Source organism: Pteropus medius, unplaced genomic scaffold, assembly GCF_902729225.1.
Source record: "Pteropus medius unplaced genomic scaffold, Ma_sr-lr_union100, whole genome shotgun sequence".
Taxonomy (NCBI): domain Eukaryota; kingdom Metazoa; phylum Chordata; class Mammalia; order Chiroptera; family Pteropodidae; genus Pteropus; species Pteropus medius.
In genome coordinates, this window is record NW_024354875.1 from 2,883,539 (window position 1) to 2,901,422 (window position 17,884).

At 46.5% G+C, this 17,884-nt stretch overlaps 1 protein-coding gene across 2 annotated transcripts in view; it reads left to right on the forward strand.

Annotated features, from left to right (window-relative positions):
- Positions 1-414: 414 nt before the first annotated feature.
- Positions 415-17,884, forward strand: part of PID1 (phosphotyrosine interaction domain containing 1) — a 204,877-nt gene continuing 187,407 nt past the window's right edge. The window contains exons 1-2 of one of the 2 annotated variants that reach the window (XM_039855836.1): positions 415-688; positions 1,064-1,143. In XM_039855836.1, coding sequence (XP_039711770.1) covers positions 1,078-1,143 — 66 coding nt within the window. In that variant the 5' untranslated portion in view covers positions 415-688; positions 1,064-1,077. The remainder of the gene's footprint in view (positions 689-1,063; positions 1,144-17,884) is intronic. The other variant, XM_039855837.1, reaches the window with a different exon arrangement.

A 17,884-nucleotide genomic window follows, 5' to 3' on the forward strand; every position in this document is an offset into this window, starting at 1 on the left:
CAGCAAGTGCCAGGCAAAGTCACAGGCGACTCAGAGATCCCTGCTGGCCAGAAGCCTGGGACCCCCCGTGAGGCAGAGGGGGTTACGGTGTCTTTCTTTGGGAAGCTCAACTCTCCAGGCCCTTCCTTGCCCGGCCAGTCTGTTCCGTCTCCCAGACCCCATCCCACCCCGGGTTCCTGCGGGGAGCAGGGCCGGGGTTCTGGCCGGGATCTAGGGGCCGCCACCGCCGCGCCCCCCGAGCCCCGCCGCGCGGGGGTGCCGGCTGCCGCGAGGGCGCCCGCCTCGGGCATGCTCAGAGCGCAGGGCCGGGGCGGCGGTGGTGGGGGGAGGAGGAGGGAGCGGTCGCCGCCGCCGCCGCCGCCGCCGCCGCCGCCGTGCGCTCGCGGCCCGGGCGGAGCTGCGCAGTCCTCTCGCAGCTGCGCCAGGACAGCCGGCGCGCGGCCGTGCCCACAAGTTGCCGGCAGCCGAGCGCGGCGCCGCCTCCTCCTGCGCGCAGCCCCTCGCGCCTACCCCGCGGCGGTGGCCGGCTCCGGGACGCTCACCCCGCTCACCCCGCCGACGCCAACCCCAGATGTAAAGCGGGGCCGCAGCCCCTCGCCCCCAGGCGCAGTCGACGGAGTCTCCTAGCGTCTCCTCTGCCAGACCCAGCGGCTGGAAGATGTGGCAGCCGGCCACAGAGCGTCTGCAGGTAAGGGGTACCCCGGCGACCGGGAGCCAGCCTGGAGGAAGAGGTGCCCGGGCCGGAGGAGCCGAGGTGGCGCCTCTGCCCACTTGCAGAGATTTTTATCCAAAACGATCCTGTGAGACGCACAGATAGGAGCATGATGCTGGCGGCTTAACCCAGCGCCGGGCGCCTGGCCGGGGCTAGGTGGTGGCAAAATCGAGGCAGGCATCGCTTCGGGCGTCACAACTTTTGGTTTGGGGCTGCTTGTGTGCGTGCTGGAATATATAAGGTTGGACTTTCTGACCAGCAGTTTCAGATCGCATTCCACTGACACAGTTTTACTGGTCTGGGGTTAGGGTTTTTGCATCCAGATTTTTTTTTTTTTCTTTTTGTCTCCAGGAAAGACAGAACAAATGATTTGTGAAAGCATCCATTTGCCAATGATTTGGAAATGTCAAGCTTGGCTTGGCTTGCTCATGGTATGCTACTTATTTTATTTTTCCTATTCGCTGGTGCTCTCCCTTCAGCTCCCCTGAACCTAAGTGCCCCCAGATGTTTGACCATCAAAAGTTCAGCTGAGGCAGGAATGATTATGTCCCGCATCGTCCATCAAAGTTTTTCACGTGCCGCCTGCTGAAATCCCTTTCATCGAAATTCTGAAGCCATGGACTTGGGAAGCCCCAGGATCAAAGTGAGAAAGAGCTGCGTTTTCAGAGGGGACACTTGGGGACCCTGGAATCGCCCGACTTGAGGTTTGATGTCGGCCTTTTGCCTGCCTCTGTTCTCAGGAGGCAGGGTAGCTACTCTGCCAGATAACATCCACTGAGTCCCACACTTAGACATTTGGCAGGCTCCGGGCCACAGTGTTCAGTGTAAACTTTGAGGAAGTGTTTAAGTGGTAGAATACAGCACAATTGGAGGCTGAGTGCTCTGAAGGGATAGGACCCTAAAGGCCAGGGGCCCTAGCTAGCTAGGGAGGTTTCTCAATGAAAACCCAAAGCTCCAGACTGTCCGTCAGATGCTGGAGGAAGCTAACCTGTGAGTTCTCATGCTCAGGATTAAGCTGCTTAGGGCATTGCATTTAGCAGAGGCAAATGCCCTGAGCCCCTGTCCACGCCTCTCCGGGCCTTAGGTTTGTTCGGAGTGGGTTCACATTAACAGAACCCTCAGACCAATCCGCCAGGGTCTCAAACAGACTAAATGAGAAAAGAGACCTTTAGTCTTGGAGACAGGGTGCTGGGTGAGTAGCCTCTAACCACATCCTTATGTTACTCGGGGAATATCGATATGGAGCTCTAGGTGATTGGCCAAAGGTGATGCACATGTGTTTCGTTTGGCAGTGGCACCGGTTATCGGTTGTGCATTTGAATTTCCCCTTCAGTTTGGGGCATGGATTCTGTCCTAGGGGAGATGGTAGCCCGGGTTGGGGGTGGAGGGTCTCCATCCAGCGAGGAAGGCAGCTCCTGGAAGTCCTTAGAATGCTGAGGCCCGAGTTCCTTAAGGTGGCTCTTGTGGCCTGGTGACCTGTGCCTTAGCAGAGTTTGTGCGTTTTGTTTCTTAAGTTATTTCTACCGGCTTGTTCCCTCCAGGGACACCTGCGTGACCCTTGGCAGGAAAGTACTCCAGCTTATGTCTGGCGTGGCGATCGCTCTTTGCTAGAAAGATCTTCCCGGCTCTTCTGTGAGATGTACACATATGCATCTGGCAAGAGTCTAGTTTATTGCAGTTCGTGTTCGCAAGGCGTTTATTTCATTTTGAGGCGTCACGTTGAAAGAGCCCAGGTTTGGCTTTTGAAAGCTCAGGTAAGCGAGGCTTATCATGAACTCAGATCGAGTCAGTGTTGGAAGGTGCTTATCCACATGGGCTCGAGCTCCTGCTCCCCAAGTTTAAATTAGCCCCGGGCTCTTTTCAAAGTACCTCTCAAGCCTCGTGATTATCAAAGTGAGCCGAATGGAGAGAAAATTTCACATTCATGGCTTTTCCCAAAGGGCAGCTTGAAGCTTCTTTCAAACACACGCTTTGCATGCTTTTGTTTTTTTGCTCTGGGGGAGGGAGTTGCCGAATGTGAGGTGATGAGTGAGCTGCTTATAATAATATTTCATTTACATTCCTTGTGGTTGTCTTTGTCACGGTCTCTGCTGTCTGGGACTTTTTTCTTCCTCTTTTTTTGCCCTCAAGGCACCGCCACATCGGAACATGGGTTTCCGAGTCCTCACTGAACGGGGCGCCTCAGCTCGCCCAAATTCTGTGTCCGTGGACGGACGTGGGCATGGAAATCGTGTTCGATGGGGGAGGTCAATGAGCCCCGCCCTCCTTACACCAGTCTTTCTGACCTTCTCCTACAATCTCATTAACTTTTTTTCCTCGTTAATTTTTAATGCAAACATTCTAATTCAGATGAGCCGGAGTGGACGCTTTCCCAGAGATTTCTATTAGGACTAAGGAGTCAATTTATTGTACAAATACCTAGAGACTAATTGGGGTGGGAAGAAGGGAATGACATCTTTTCTTAGCCGATCTGATGAGCCGATGTTACATGATGCCCATTCAGAGGGTCCGCGGCCCAGAGCGTGTGGCAGACCCTCGCCGAGGCCAGTCACCCTGCAACTAATTTGAGTCGAGCAGATGGCATCTTTGGTCCTGTTGGATGACCGTGTCCATACCCACTTCTTTGCCAAACGAAACGATGCTGATGTTTTCTGATTTGAGGTTTTGCTGTTTGACCCAGATCCAATACCGGCGAAGCGACCTGTTGCCCCGAGCGGGCCCGAGCCGAGGGATTTCTCATTCAGACGCACAGACAGCAGCGACTTCATTTGCTCCCTTGAATGTTAAAACTTTTGCATTGCGTCCCGCTGGAGCCCTCCTTGCTGAGAGCTTCTGCCGTGAGAAATACAGCAGGATCGAAAGGGATGCGCAGGTTTAAATTTCCACTCCAGATTTTAAAAATGAATAAATCCGAGTTCTATTCACCTTCTCCACTGAGCAGCGGACCTTTTTTCCTTGGAAGGACTTGGGGAAGTTTTATACATTTTTAAGGAGGCAGATTTGAAACAGAGACGTAAAGGGGACTTTTCAGTAGGAAAAGGCTAAGTATTTATCTATCTATCTATCTATCTATCTATCTATCTATCTATCTATCTATCATCTATCTTATTTACTATCTATTCATCTATCTATCTAATTCATCTATCTATCTATCCATCTATCTTCATCTTATCCATTCATTCATTCATCTATTCATTCATCTATTCATTCATTCATTCATTCATTTCTCCATCTTATTTATTTATCCATTCATTCATCTATCTATCTATTCATCTATCTATCTATCTATCTATCTATCTATCTATTTAAATAGAAGTGAGATTACACTGGGCCTCGAGATTTAAAATTTGCATGAATTTCCCGATTGCCTTAATTAGTGGGCCGGGCGGATTCATTAGAAGTGACAGAGTCATCCACGCCAGCCCATGGCCTCCCTTAGACACAGGACACTTTATGTCCCTGAGCATGTCTTCAGTGAGCTGCCAGGTACATTTTCCCGGAAGTCGGGGATGGGGGAGAGCTGGAGAAGGATGGGTGGAGACTGAGTTCAAAATGAGAGGGGCCGGCACGTCCTTGCCCTGTGGCGTGGATGGGACAGGAAGAACATTTGGGAAACGAGTTCTAGCAAATTCTAATTAGGGATCTGTGTGTAACCGTGTTCTCATGAGGCATTCCGTAAAGGTTCCGGCTTAATCGTTTTCCTGTCTCCCCTGAGATTAAAATTTCTCCAGGGCATATCCCCACGTCGCAGAACTAGGTTGTGGCTTCTCAGCCTGGGGCCATTTTCTCTTCCCCACGGCTGTCTCGTCAGGCTTGTTTCGGCCAGGGGCTCTGCTTGAGCATTTCTGTCAGAGAAAAGAGAAAGTATAGGGAGAAAACCAGAGTCTAAAGAACTTCTCTTTTGCTTTTGACTGGTAGAAAGGTTGAAGCCTTTAACTAAATAATATTTGGAGATTTTTTAGGAAGACACAGTCTTTTTTTCCCCCAGGATTGTTCTGCCCCTTCTCTTCTTTGTCATACCTGGTAGATCTCACCTTGGCTTGGAGTGTGGATTGTTCTAGATTTATTTCTCTATTATTATGCCACTTCCACTTTTCCCCTTGGGAGTGAGACAGAAGAACCCTGTAAAACATCAGCTGGAGACCTGGGCCACCAGGCAGAGAGAAAACCTGGGTGCATGTGACACATTTCTAGGCAGAATGATCTGTCAGAAGGAACACGGAGCAAGAAAGATAATGACAACAGCCCGCTTTCGTGGAGCAGGCGCCGTGCGTGTGGCACTGAACTGAGGAATTTCATTTGAATTATCCAGCGCGTTTATCTGCCACCACCACATTTATCCCCATTTTAGAGATAAAGAAACTGAAGGCTAGAGAATTCAAATGATTTGGCCAGGGTTGGACAGCGAGAAATGAGGCCGTTGTCGTTAATAAGCGGAATCGGAACAGTGGTGGTCTCACTGGCTCGGAGAGCCCGCTCTCATACTTCTCGTTGAAGCCGTGTGGGGCCCCCAATTGCTGTAGGAAGTAAGCTGCCATGTCATTCTTAAGCTGAAACTCCCAAGCGCCATTTAAGACTGGCGTTCGTTCAAACTAGAGACCTTGAAAGCTGGTACTCAAGCCTGATCATCTCTGCAGCCACTCCACGGTTAGACCAAGAATGGCAGGGGTGGCATGGGCTGGGAAGGAGGAAGTTGGGCCATTTAGGAGCAGTTGCTTAGGAATAATAACTACTCATGCAGAGGCACAGGTTTCCCGCTCAGGCTGTCCTAGATTTTGCTGTTTGTTTCACCTCTCATAGTCGAGTAAGCACAAAGCGCTGGGTCTTATCGCCAAAGGAGACCTGGAGTTAGCATGCATTTGAGGTCTCTCAGAAGGAAAATTCCATGGTACGTCATCGAGTCTTTCTCTGAGTTTGTCGGCAAAATCTCAAACAAGTGACTTGCAAACTGCTAGCCTTGGAAAAAACTTTCCGCCCCTTGGTTACCCATTGCCTGATGGGGCTGTTTCATGTTGACTGCTGGGTTATCTTGGGATGTTAGGCGACTTTTGCATTTTGTCGAAAGTTCCAGATTCGCTCTCTCCTCCCTCTTCCCTCTCCACTGACTCCAATCCACCATGTGAATCAGTCCTATAAATTGGATCCTGGAAGGGTCAGCCCTGGACAGCCCCAAGGCTATTGGAGACCAGGCTCCCTCCCTCCACAGGGCTGTTTTACTCCTCGAATAGCAGCAGTTTAGGGACTCGTTAGTGGTCAGCAAATAAAACTCGTCCAGAAATGCTCAAAGACTATAGTGTGCTTTGCTCAGCCCCCTTGGGCACAAATCTAAATGGAGGCTTTGTTTAAGTAGAGCACGAAGAAATCATTGAGATGTTTGTCCACAGACCTCCTTAGAGATCTAGTGGAATTAGTTACTATCATTTTATGTTCACTTAAAAAAAAAGTGTTGATCCCAATTTAGCTGCTAACCAGTGATAAAACATCAGCATATTCACCAGGTCCGAGCCCACAGGCCGAGACCTGGACAGGATGGGATCAGGGATGAGGCACAGACTTGCTTTGTGCCTTTGGCATATTTTGATGCTGCCAACGTCTCAGTGAGCTTCCTCACTTCATGCTGATGGCACTCATCTTTCCAAGGGCCCTTTCTCGTGCCTGATGATGGCCCAGGCCTCCTCTCTCTTCCCTCACCTGTGGCAACTGAGGTGTTATTTTGATAAGGGAAGTTACCGTAGTGAGAAAAATACCACTTCCTTTCCCTCGTCGAAGCCTCTGCATTGTTAGTTGGGTCTTTTAACACTTGCACCTTCGGCATTCTTAGCTGACATGGCTACTAAGGGACTAAAATTCAGATTCGAACCCTGGTCTCCATGTCCTCCTCATTGTCGTGGGTTGAGTTGAGTCCCCTCCCCCCAGATCTGTCGAAGTCCTCACCTCATCCGTCACCCGCGAATGTAGCTTTTTTGGAAATGGAGTCTGTGCAGATGTAATCGAGTTAAGAGGCGGTCACGCTGGGTTAGGGCGAGCCCTAAAGTCAGTGACCGGTGACCTTATAAGGAGAGATTTGAAACCACAGAGGAGACACAAGACAGAAGCCCATGTGAAGATAGAGGCAGAGAATAGAATTATGCTCCCACAAGCCAAGGAGTGTCAAGGATTCCTGGCAACCACCAGAAGTGAGAAGAATCACTGCGCATTCTTCCCCAGAGCCTTTGGAGGGAGCACGAGCCTGCCAACAGCTTGATTTTGGACTTCCAGTCTCCAGAGCTGTGAGACAATAAATTTCTGTTGTTTTAAGCCACCCCATCTGTGGTCATCTGTTACAGCAGCCCCAGGAAGCCAACACACTAATGAAACCACACGGCCTTTTTGCTGTGTTCTGTCTGCGTATTCCCACACTTGACCGCCACACGTGGGACAAAACCAATTTGTCTGTATAGCGCGCCCTTTCTATGCTGTGTGAATTTATTTATGGTGGATTTGAAAAAAATGAGAACAGACATTAGAGAATAATTACAGTATTCTCTCTCTCTCTTCTACTTCTGATCGATGTCCTAGGAAAAGGTGCAAGCGCTGAGTGTGGCAGAGGCTGTGTTGCTCGTGAGGGGGCTTTTGGAAAAATATGGTAAATTTGCTCCAAGAGATAGTTAACTTTGGTAATTAAAATTCTGGGCCGGGATGTGACAGCTAGTCACTCTTAGGCAGATCTCAGTGGCACTGTTCCAGATAGGCGGAGCCTCAAGGAGGGTTTGGTTCTCTGGCCATCCCACTGAGTCTTGCAGGTTCTTGGGGTAGCCGGCCTCTGGGGTTCGCTTTTCTCGACCAGGAAAACGCACAGGTTGCTTCAGAGTCTGTCTTAGATCGGCCTCCAGGCCAGCCTCAGAGTATGTCTGGTCGATCATTTGTATCTGGTTGAATATTTTGTTTTGTTTCCGTTTTCACTTGGTAACGGTATAAAGTGTTTTCATGAAGAACCTGTTCCTTTCCTCAAACTCACTTGTAAGACAAAAAAACAAATGTCCCGAGGAGTCGGAACACGTGCTGTCCTGAGCTAGCTCCTCTCTTCAACGCAGGAGCCACGGTGGCCCAGAAGGTTCCAGGGGCCTGGGTTACTGCAGGGCTGGCCTTGGGTTTGCATTTCGTAGTGTGAAGTCGCTCCCGTTTGAAAAGGCTGTTTGACTTTTCATTCTCCTCCTCGGTAGGGAGTGAACACTGCGCGCGTGCCTGGGAGGAGAGAGGGAGGGATGGAGGGAGACCTGCCACGAGAGAGGAGGCTTCTTAATTGTCATCCTTCCTCAGGAATAGATCCGTCCTAATCCTTTTATGACAAGTCTTTCCTCGTAGTTTCTTCATAATCGTGGGTCTGAGGATCGACACACGGATGCCGAAGCCCCTTTTGCCACCATGTGCTTCGATGCCTTCACCTCAGGATGCGCCAGCTTGTCCTCAGGTGTGTGTGTGTGTGTGTGGCAGCCTGGTGTACAAGCAACCTGTAATGCGGGGTAGTGGAAACTGCTGTTTCCTTTCGAATTCTGAGGATATTCCCTGGACGCTGAGGGGGGCTGTGGGACCCTGGTACTGATGGGTGGCTCTTTTGCTTGTGACTTAACTTCTCGGTAGCTCAGTATATTAGTTTCCCAGTGTTGCCAAAACAAAGGGCCACGAAACTGGGTGGCTTAAGCAACAGAAATTTATCGTCTCACAGTCTGGAGGCTGAATGTCTGAAATAGAGCTGTTGGCAGGGTTGGTTCCTTCTGAGGCTGTGAGGGAGAAGCTTTTCCATGCCTCGCTCCTGGCTTCTGGTCGTTTGCTGGCCATCTTCGGCATTCCTTGGCTTGTGACAGTCCTCCCATGGCGCCCTCCTGTGCGTGTGTCTGTGTGACCCAATTTCCCCTTTTTATGGTAAATACACCGGTCACATTGGATTAGGAGCCCATCCTAAGCCAGTATGATCTTATTTCTTTTAATTTAACTAATTTCATCTCTAACATTTCCAATAAGGTCACATTCTGAAGTCCTGGGGCGTTAGGATGTCTGCACTTGACTTATGAGTGATACAGTTCAACCCGTCACACTTAGTGTGAAATTTTATTTTGAGTGTCCTCTATTCACTTATATATTTCTCCCTATTTGAACTAACCATCAAAAATGGCAATGAGAATTTTTTTCAAGCGGTGGTACACATGTGACATGTCATGACTCCTATTTTAGGTCTTTTTCAGTGAAATGACACTAGAACAAGTGGATATTCATATGCAAAGCAACAACAACAACAAAAACACAACAGCATCAACAACAAACCCCCAAACTTCAATCTGTACCTCATCCATACTGTGTACAGAAATTCACTCAATATGCATCGTAGATGTACATGTAAAGCCTAAAACCATAAAACTTCTAGACAAAAACAGCAGAAAGTCTGTGACTTTGTATACGTCTGTGTAAACAATCTAGATAATGAACAGATCCACCGCACCCAAAAGCTTCTTTGGTTCGAGCAAAGATTTTTTAGAACAATAACAAAAACACACTCAATAAATAAAAGAAAAATGGGATAAATTGGACTTCATCAAAATTAAAAAGTTCTGCTCTCTAAAACGTGTTTATAAAAAAACGAAGAGATAAGACACAGACTGGGAGGAAATACTTGCAAATCATGTATCTACAATAAAGGACTTGTGCGTGGGGTATATGAAGAACTCTCAAAACTCAATAATAAGATAACCTGATTTTTTTTTTTTTTTTCGAAATGAGCAGGTGATTTGAACTAGGAAGTTCTATGGTTAGGAAGTAAACATATGAAAAGATGTTCCACGTCATTAGATTAGGGAAACACACATTAAACCGGTAATGAGATACCACTGCGCAACCACAGAATAGCTAAAATTAAAAAAGCTTCGACTGTCCCAAGTGTTGGCGAGAAGACAGGGAGAGTGGAACTCATTCACTGCTGGAGGGGATGGAAAATGATCGAAAACAGACTAATAGTTGTCTGGGGTTGGGATGAGAGGAAGGGATTCGAAAAGGGTTTACAGAAGCTTTTGGGGGTGATGGGTATCTTCAACACGTGATGATGGCGACGGTTTTATGAACTGATACATAAGTCAAACTCTCAAATTGTGCAGTTTGTTATATGTCAACTATATCTACATAAAACTGTTAACGTGTGTGGCACAGCCATCGTATGTCAGGCGCAGTGCTGGGTACTGAGGAAACTGAACATTGCATAGTTTCTACTCTCCCATCTGTGAATTCTCTGTAGCTTTCATTTTCTTTTTCACTGGAAATTAAAATTCTAATCCAGAATGTAAAGAATCAAGTCTATATTTTTCTTAGAGAGTTCCGGTCTCCCTTTTTCAAACATTTCTTCATTGAGTTCTTGAAATGACATTTTCATCGGTCTCAGCTTGCCTAAGGATCTTAGTGAAACTACTTGACCACGAAAAGGAATACAGGCCAGTGTGCGGAGAGCTGGCACCTAGTTGATCCCTCCTCCATCCGAATGCCCCCTTTCTTGTTCATACTGCCAGTGGTGCTTTTCCCTTCGCTTTCTAATGTGTTGGTTTTCCAGCTGACTTGCAGCTGGAGCAGCCTCCGAGGCCTTTTTCGGCCTTGTGTCCTAGCACCTACCTCTGGCCCAAGTGGCCGGCAGACTCGGGAGATTTTGCTGTTGAGAAGGAGAATTTCTGGGATTGTGGCCTGTGTTGGGCTGAACCACCTTCTGGCCATTCCTCCTCCCGTGATAGAAAATGTGGAATTTACCATATGAAACCACGTGTGGGTCTTGATTCCAGTGTGTGGATGTCACAGGCCTAGCAGATATAGGGGCTGCATTTTGTATGGAACAAATCTTTTTCTCAAGAATATGGCAACTGAAATAGTTAGATAGGATGCACCAACTTTATCGATGGCCGTTGAACCTTAATAAAGAGCTACTGAGATGCATTCACGAAAATAACTTCAATTTAGTTTAAAAACGTTTTTCCCCCTCAAGGAGGAAAACTTGAGGTATTTAACTCAAGCTCTTAAAGTAAAGGGTGCGGGGTATAAGACTTTGTTCAATTAGTATATACAGAGATCACGTGGCCTAGTGTCCAATCGGAGGTCAGTTGGGGTGACGGGGGCACCATTAGAAATGAACCAGAACAGCGGCATGAACCGGGAGTCCCCTGGCAAACCAGGGTACGTGGTCACCCCTAAATGTGGCAGGTAAGAGTCTAGACTTCTCCTTCTGACTGTATTTACTTCGGAGGTGGAAGACAGCAATGGAATAGCTCAGGGAGGGACGGCAGATGGCAAGAGAGTCGGGAAGAGGGGACATTGGGGAGTCGAGGGGTTAAAGGCTATGCAGACAAAAAGCGAGGAAGACATGGAAGGGTGGAGCAGGTCACGCAGGCACTCGGCACCGTCCCCGGCACGTGCACAGGCCCCACCGACGTGAGCTGTCTGTCCCACGTTCGGAGCCGTCGTCGGCTCTGATGCGTTCACGGTTCCTTGGAGCAACGGCGTCAGATGCGCTCAGCCCGCCCAGTGGTTCCCAGTGCCATGGGGGATGATCTGGTCTCTTAGAAAACAGTGTTTTTCAGATGAAGAGCCTGGAAACTTTGAGGGGAAGAATAAAGCATCTCCAAAGCCATGGGGATGGGCAGGTTAGGGGGAAAAGGAGGCGATGAGAGAATATTTCTTGGGGCTGGACGTCAGGCTCCCTGTGGCCCACACGGGTTACGGGACAGTGGGGACACCACGCGGGCTATAGTCAGGTACCGACGGGTATAAATCCTGGCTGTTCCACTTCTTAGGGCTTGCTTCAGGCCTCTGGTCTGGGTTTTCTCAGCTTTGAAATGGGAATAACAACATTTAGCTCCCGACTGTTAAATACAAAGGGCTAGGCACGGTCTTAGGCACATTACTGGGAAGCAGTAAATACTGATTTCTCCTCCAAGTTCAGATCCAAGGGTAGACTAGGAGTAGCAGCATAGCCTTGCAGAGCCAGGCGGGTAAGAGAACTTTGGTGTTTCCCAAAGTGTGTTCCATGGAGCACGTGTTCAGCGAACTGCTCGTGTGACTCAGTCTTCAGATAGGTTTGGAGAGCACCGGGTGAAGCAAAGGGAGTCTGCTTTACTGCAGCATGTCTCCCAGCCTTAAGATGCCAGTGCCTCGTGAATTTCCACGTGACAGGGGAGGATGATCCCAGTCCACTTCTCCCCCTGTCCAAGGCACTTCAATACAGAACTCACTCACACTCCTTTAAGTTGACAAACCATGGGCCTGAGGCTTGGCTCTCGCTTACAAAAATGTTTCCTTTGGCCCCTCCAGTGTATATAAAAAACTTTACAAATTAGTCTCCAAGATTGAAAAATTAGAGGAATTTATAAGAAAATCTGAACTTTCTGATTCTCTCAAAAGATGGGAGGGTCAAAGCACTGTGGGCCTAGATTCGCACGTAGCGGCCACCGACCAGCGCTGCTCCATTTGGACGGGTTCTGGCCTCCAGCTTGTCCCAGCACCTCTGGTTAATTCACATGACAGGGTGGGTGCTGGGGGTACTGGAGTCTATGACGTCGGTCTAGTTCAGCTCCTTCATTTGCCTGATGGGAGAACCGAATCTCAAGTTCATATAGCGCTGGATCCTCAGTCTCCTGACTCTTAAAGGCTAAAGTGATAAATAATTCTGTGACTAAGTTCATTTGTTCAGCACCATTCACTGCCCTCCAGGCACAAGTCTGGTCACTTGCCTTTGGCTGCCTGGGGCCCAGTTTCTCTCTCTTCTTTTTTTTTTGAGGAACTGTGTGTTGGAGTTTGTGGGGCTAGAGTGGGGAGATGCCATCGCCCCTTCTTTTCTGGGCTGATAGATGCACAGGAACCACAAGTGTCATTTCTCATTCTGTTTTCTGATCTTGAGCATCCGGGAGGGCTTCCAGGCAGAAGTGGGAGGCTTCGCCGACTTTTCTCTAAATACAGATCTGTTTCTTGCATATCCCATGCCTGGCAACTGAATTTTCTCATTGTTATGGTATTGGCTCATTTGTGGATTTTTTACTGCCAAACATTGGGACAGATGGCTTCCAAAAAAAGGGAGAATTTAGAGGATGGGGAGCAGTTTTTAATTTAATGGATTTCAACATTTTCCTCACAGATTATCAGCCTGAAAGAACCATTCGAATGCTGTTTCAGGAAGCCCAAATTGAAAGACATCTGTCATGGTGGCAACACCATTATATTTAAGAGTAGCCTTTCCACAAAAAAACGAAAAAACAAACAACAAACAAACAAAAACACTCAAAAGCACTTTGCAGATGCTTCTTGATCATCTTAGCAGACCTGTTGCTGTGTTCACTTACCTTCCCAGATGTGACACTGTTCTACTTAACTCTGCCCATTTCCTGCAGAGTTATGGGATGATGTACATGGAATTAGCCAGAAAGTGGCTTGAGCTATAAAACAATGAATGAGACCTCCCATCCTCAACCAATCTGCTTGGTTCACTTCCTGGTTCCCCAGCTCTGCATCATCCCTCTGTTAGGCTGTCTAGATGATAGGTTTGAGAAAGTTGTCTATCACTTGTGTATTTGACTGCCCCCTTCCTATAACAGTTTATCAACTTTATTGATAACACTTCTAAAAATTATTGCGCCCTGCAATCAGACGTGCCGTTAGGTCCGTCTATTGCTCATCTATCTTTTTATCCTTCTATTTAACCTGATCTAGTCTAACTTACCTTTCTTATAGTACCTCTTAAAATCAGAAATTCATCTGAGATCGTTTCCAGCACACAAAGTTACTCTGCAGTAGCATAAAAGGAGCGATGATGCTGGCTGCGGAATACGAGGACCTGGCCAATCTAAAAGCTCAGAAAACATAATTATGCATGAAATCCTTACATAGCTCTGAGAAGTTGGCTTTTGGTTGGTAAGGGAAAAAATTCAAATGCTTTTGAAGTGCTTTCCATAAAAGATAGAAATACTACTGAAACACTAAAACAAGATTGAAATAAAACCCCTCAAATAACAGTCATATCATGAAGGGAGGGATTCAATCTTACCTGAAAAAAAACCTAAACTAAGGATAGCTACTCTAACTGAGCCTGAAACTGAAACTTTTAGCTTTGAGCTTCCTAGCAGCCTAAATAAGAAAAGAAACACGATGAGTTACTTAGTTCTTCTTTGCTAGTAGAAGGAGGTATAGTCGCTTATCTGGAGCCTCAGACTTTTTCCTAATTTGAAGACCCTGGAAGTTATCATGTGGTTCTTTATAAGGGACATCATAACGCAGACTATTGGGCAAGAGCGTCAGTTGTACTTTTTGCCAAACTGCCCCCAGAAACTGAAAAAATAAACAATTCTGTAGGAATGCTAAGAGTGTTTATATAGGAGTAGAGTGGGCATCTGTGTTTTTCTCTTGCCCAGCTTCATGCTTGGTCTTCTGGTCATAGCACCCTGATTTCACTTTTGGGGACTACTCTTTCCCCCCTCCAGTGGGGGCACTTTATTCAGTTTAAAGGTGGGGGACTGTCATTTATTGTGCCCTCCTGTAGCTATGGGGTCGATGCGTGCCCCAAATGCCTAGATTAATCACATATTTTTCCAGAAGTTGGATTCCTGAGCAGGGTGACGGTAAGGCTGAAAGTAGCCCTGACTCATGGTTTTGCCCGTCACGGTCTGAAGCAACTCTGTGGTCCTGCTATGTGGACCCCAGGAGCAGTTTGATCTCCGTCCTTTCCGAGCTGTCGTTCTGCCCTCCTTTCAATCCAATGTCACTGCAATAATTTATTTTTTCTGCTCGGCTGAGCCAGGGTTGGTGTCAGTTGCTTGTGACCACAAACTCTGATGGATTTACAGGTAGAATTTTCCGTGAACCCATTGACGTTCGGTCTTCAAATTCTGTTTTACAAAATGTGATGTGTGGAGCAGAGCGTGTGTGGCCAGAAGTGAGGGAATCGTGCTCGAAGGATCTCCAAGATAACCGGAAACCCACGGGAGCATCCATGTCTCTTTTTGTGGGTCTACTTTCCTTGTAAAAAGGGTACGTGCTTAACTGCAGAAGAAGAAAGAATGCAAACATTTTTTTTCCCCTTGGAATTTTTTCTGCACATACACATATTAGTAAGCGCCACTCATCAAAAACAATTCTAGTTATCCTATAGTCCTGGCCCACAGCTTCCATGTTCTGGCCCATCATTGGAGAAAGATTTTTGTCTTCCTTGTTTATAAGGGTGTAGCCCTGCTTTGGCATCTGCTATAAGTCTTAAGGTTTTTATAACTTGGATGTTACTCTCACCTTCCTGCCAAATTTCTGTACTGAAAAAGCAAGAGTGTCATTTTAAGTAATGATGCTTTTACTGCATCCAAGATAAATAAAGTCATTTTGGTACACATTATAAAATGAATCCCTCTTGTCTCTGAGTCTGGGGTAGAAATGGTGTCAGGGATGCAAACAGCTGTTTTGGTTAAAAGAGCCGAAAGGACAGTCTCAGGCTGTCTGAGCCTCAGTTCTTGAGAAACATTTGTAGTTGTTGGTTAAAAATGTGAATGGCTCCTTAAGTTCAGCCTAGGACAATGTGGGTTCTTTAGCCCAGAAAGTTAAATACTCCAGCTTTGGCAGTCCTGACCTTCTGGGTAGAGAATGTAGTTTCTCCAGTTCGTCTTCAAGACCTGCTTTGCCACTTCGATTTAATACAAGGCGGAAATCTTCGAAACAAATCTCTGGATCCAGGGAGGGTTCATCTGGCATGGGTTAGCTTGGGCATCCCCCTCCCCTCCCTCACTCCACCCTCTGTCTTTTCTCCAGGAGCTTGATGCTTTGTAGAAAATGAATGGCTTTGCAAATTTGGGACCGTGTTGTACAACCAAAGAAAATTCAAATTAGTATTTCCCCCCCGTGGGAATCCTCTAGGGGAAATTGAAATAATATTTAAATATTCACGTGTCGAGGACAGCCAATATCTGTTTTAGGATGTTGACAGCCGTCTGAATGATGCAGTTCAATGGTTTTCTGGAAGTAAGGCGGTCTAGGGAATGAAGAAAACACAGTCTAAAAATCTGCTAATTGGTGTTTCCTTCTCTCGGCTGTGTTAATGGTAAACAGCACAGACTCAATGCCGATCGCATCGCTCCTTGGCCCAGAGAACTGGCGTTTTTCTTCATAATGTAATTTAATGCCCTTGTTGAACAGAGGCTGACCCGTGAGATAGGTGTGGGCTCTGAAGAGGCAGGGACATGTGCTGGCAGGGTACCTGGGAGCAGGGCAAGCATTCGATGAACACTTGGAGGGAGTCTTTTGAAAATAAAACTTAAGTTGCAAGGATCGCAACTCTACATTTAAGGTAGGCTTCCTCAGTGGTTTGGGGCAATACCTGTGTTTTCTCTCTCCACACCCCTCCTCCTTTTTCTTGGACCCTCTTCCTTTGTTGCTTTTCTCCTCCTTCTTTCCTCACAATGAATGGGAGTGAAGTCCCTTCCATTCCTGAATTTCTTTGAACTCTCTTGCTAAGTGCTGAGTCTTTTAGGCATTTTTTATAGCTTTCCCAAGGGGCGATCTCCACCTCTCCTTTTTCCCATCTTCCTTTTCAGCGGCTGTGGCTCTTCGTGGGCTGGAAGTCACAGCTGAATTGGACAAAGACAAATTTGGCTCTTGCTTCAAAGCCATTGCTTTTTTGGGGGCTTTTAAAAAAATTCTTTCTTTTCTTTCTTTTTTTGGCTTACGGTCAAGAGGGCATTTATCTTTACATTAGATGATCATCAAAACTCATTTCTTGGGTTGTAGGTGAGAGAACAAATGGATTCATTTTAATCCAAGAACTGGAAGAAATTGATATATTGTTGATTTCGTGTAAAATAGACTTTAAAAAGTCTGTCTTGGAACTTATCAAATGCCTGTTCTCAGTATGTTAAGGACCAAATGCTATTTCTCTTTTTTATTTCCATCAATGGCCCCTCTAAGTGAGACATTTAACTTTGATTTGAAGCTATTAATGTCTACTGGTAAATAAAAAATGTGTGATAGAATAAATTATTTTTCCTGTCTTGCATTTCTATGGGCATCTCAAGCTCAGGAGAATTTTTATGTAGCATAACAATTTCATAAGTGTTAACATGTTTTTTTTTTTTTAAGCTTCACAGCATAAATAGGAGCAGAAGCCTGCATCAGAAATTTAAAACTACATTAAAGTTGGGCAAAGCAGAAGGCAAACTCATAGTTCAGTTACAACTCACTTCCTTGGGGTTCTGGGTAGTGGGCTGACCGTGGAATAGACCCAACTAAGATGCTGTTATTATGGGTTAATAATTCTTGACTATAGATCTTGGAACTCAAGAGGGTCATGGAATTATATCGAGACATTTGTGAACCCTATGTGCATTAAATGTACATTTCTTATAGACCAGAAACATATACCTTGCAAATGTATCAACTACTTTTCAAAACCTTGAAACTGACCTCTGCGTATCATCCGCATCGCCACCATCCAAGTCTAAACGATCATCATGTCTCCAGAAACACAGCCAAAGCCATCTCACCCTTGTCTCGTGGCTGTCAGTGAGAGACACACCCTTGAGTGTTTTATTAACTGCTTATTTAAATTCGTTTTATTGATTCATAGTAGTTTTTGGACTCTGTGCATATTTTCAATTAATGAGTGAGTACTACATGTGAATCAGCAGCATTTTGGATTTGAAGGGGATCATGATATTTGAGAGTGTTGGGCGCTATAGATTTGATTAATGCTGAAATACACTGACTTTGGTTGAGATTGGTCCAGCTTCTTCTCCTCATATCCTTTTCTCACGGGCTTTACTTTCAACAAATGTTTATTGATCTTTTATTTTTGGATGAGGAGCCGAACGAAATTATAAGGTGCGTCCAAAGAAGTGGTTATAAGAAGCCTACCAGCTCAGGAAGGTTTTCACGAGTTAAATATAGAGGGACTGTTACCGTGGAGGAGACTTTCATCTGAAGACGCTGTGAATGGCAAAAGATCATCTGTCCCTTTTTATTAAGAACATGAAAGCTTTCTCTCAAGTCCTACCCAGGAGGATTCTAACACCCCAGGGACAAGGACTATGCTGCATGGGCATATATTGCTTGAGAGAGTAAGTATTTTAACTGGGCACATTTTCACCCCAAACTGAGTCAGATTTCTCTTAGTAAAGCCAAAGGGAAAAATGGCAGGCATCG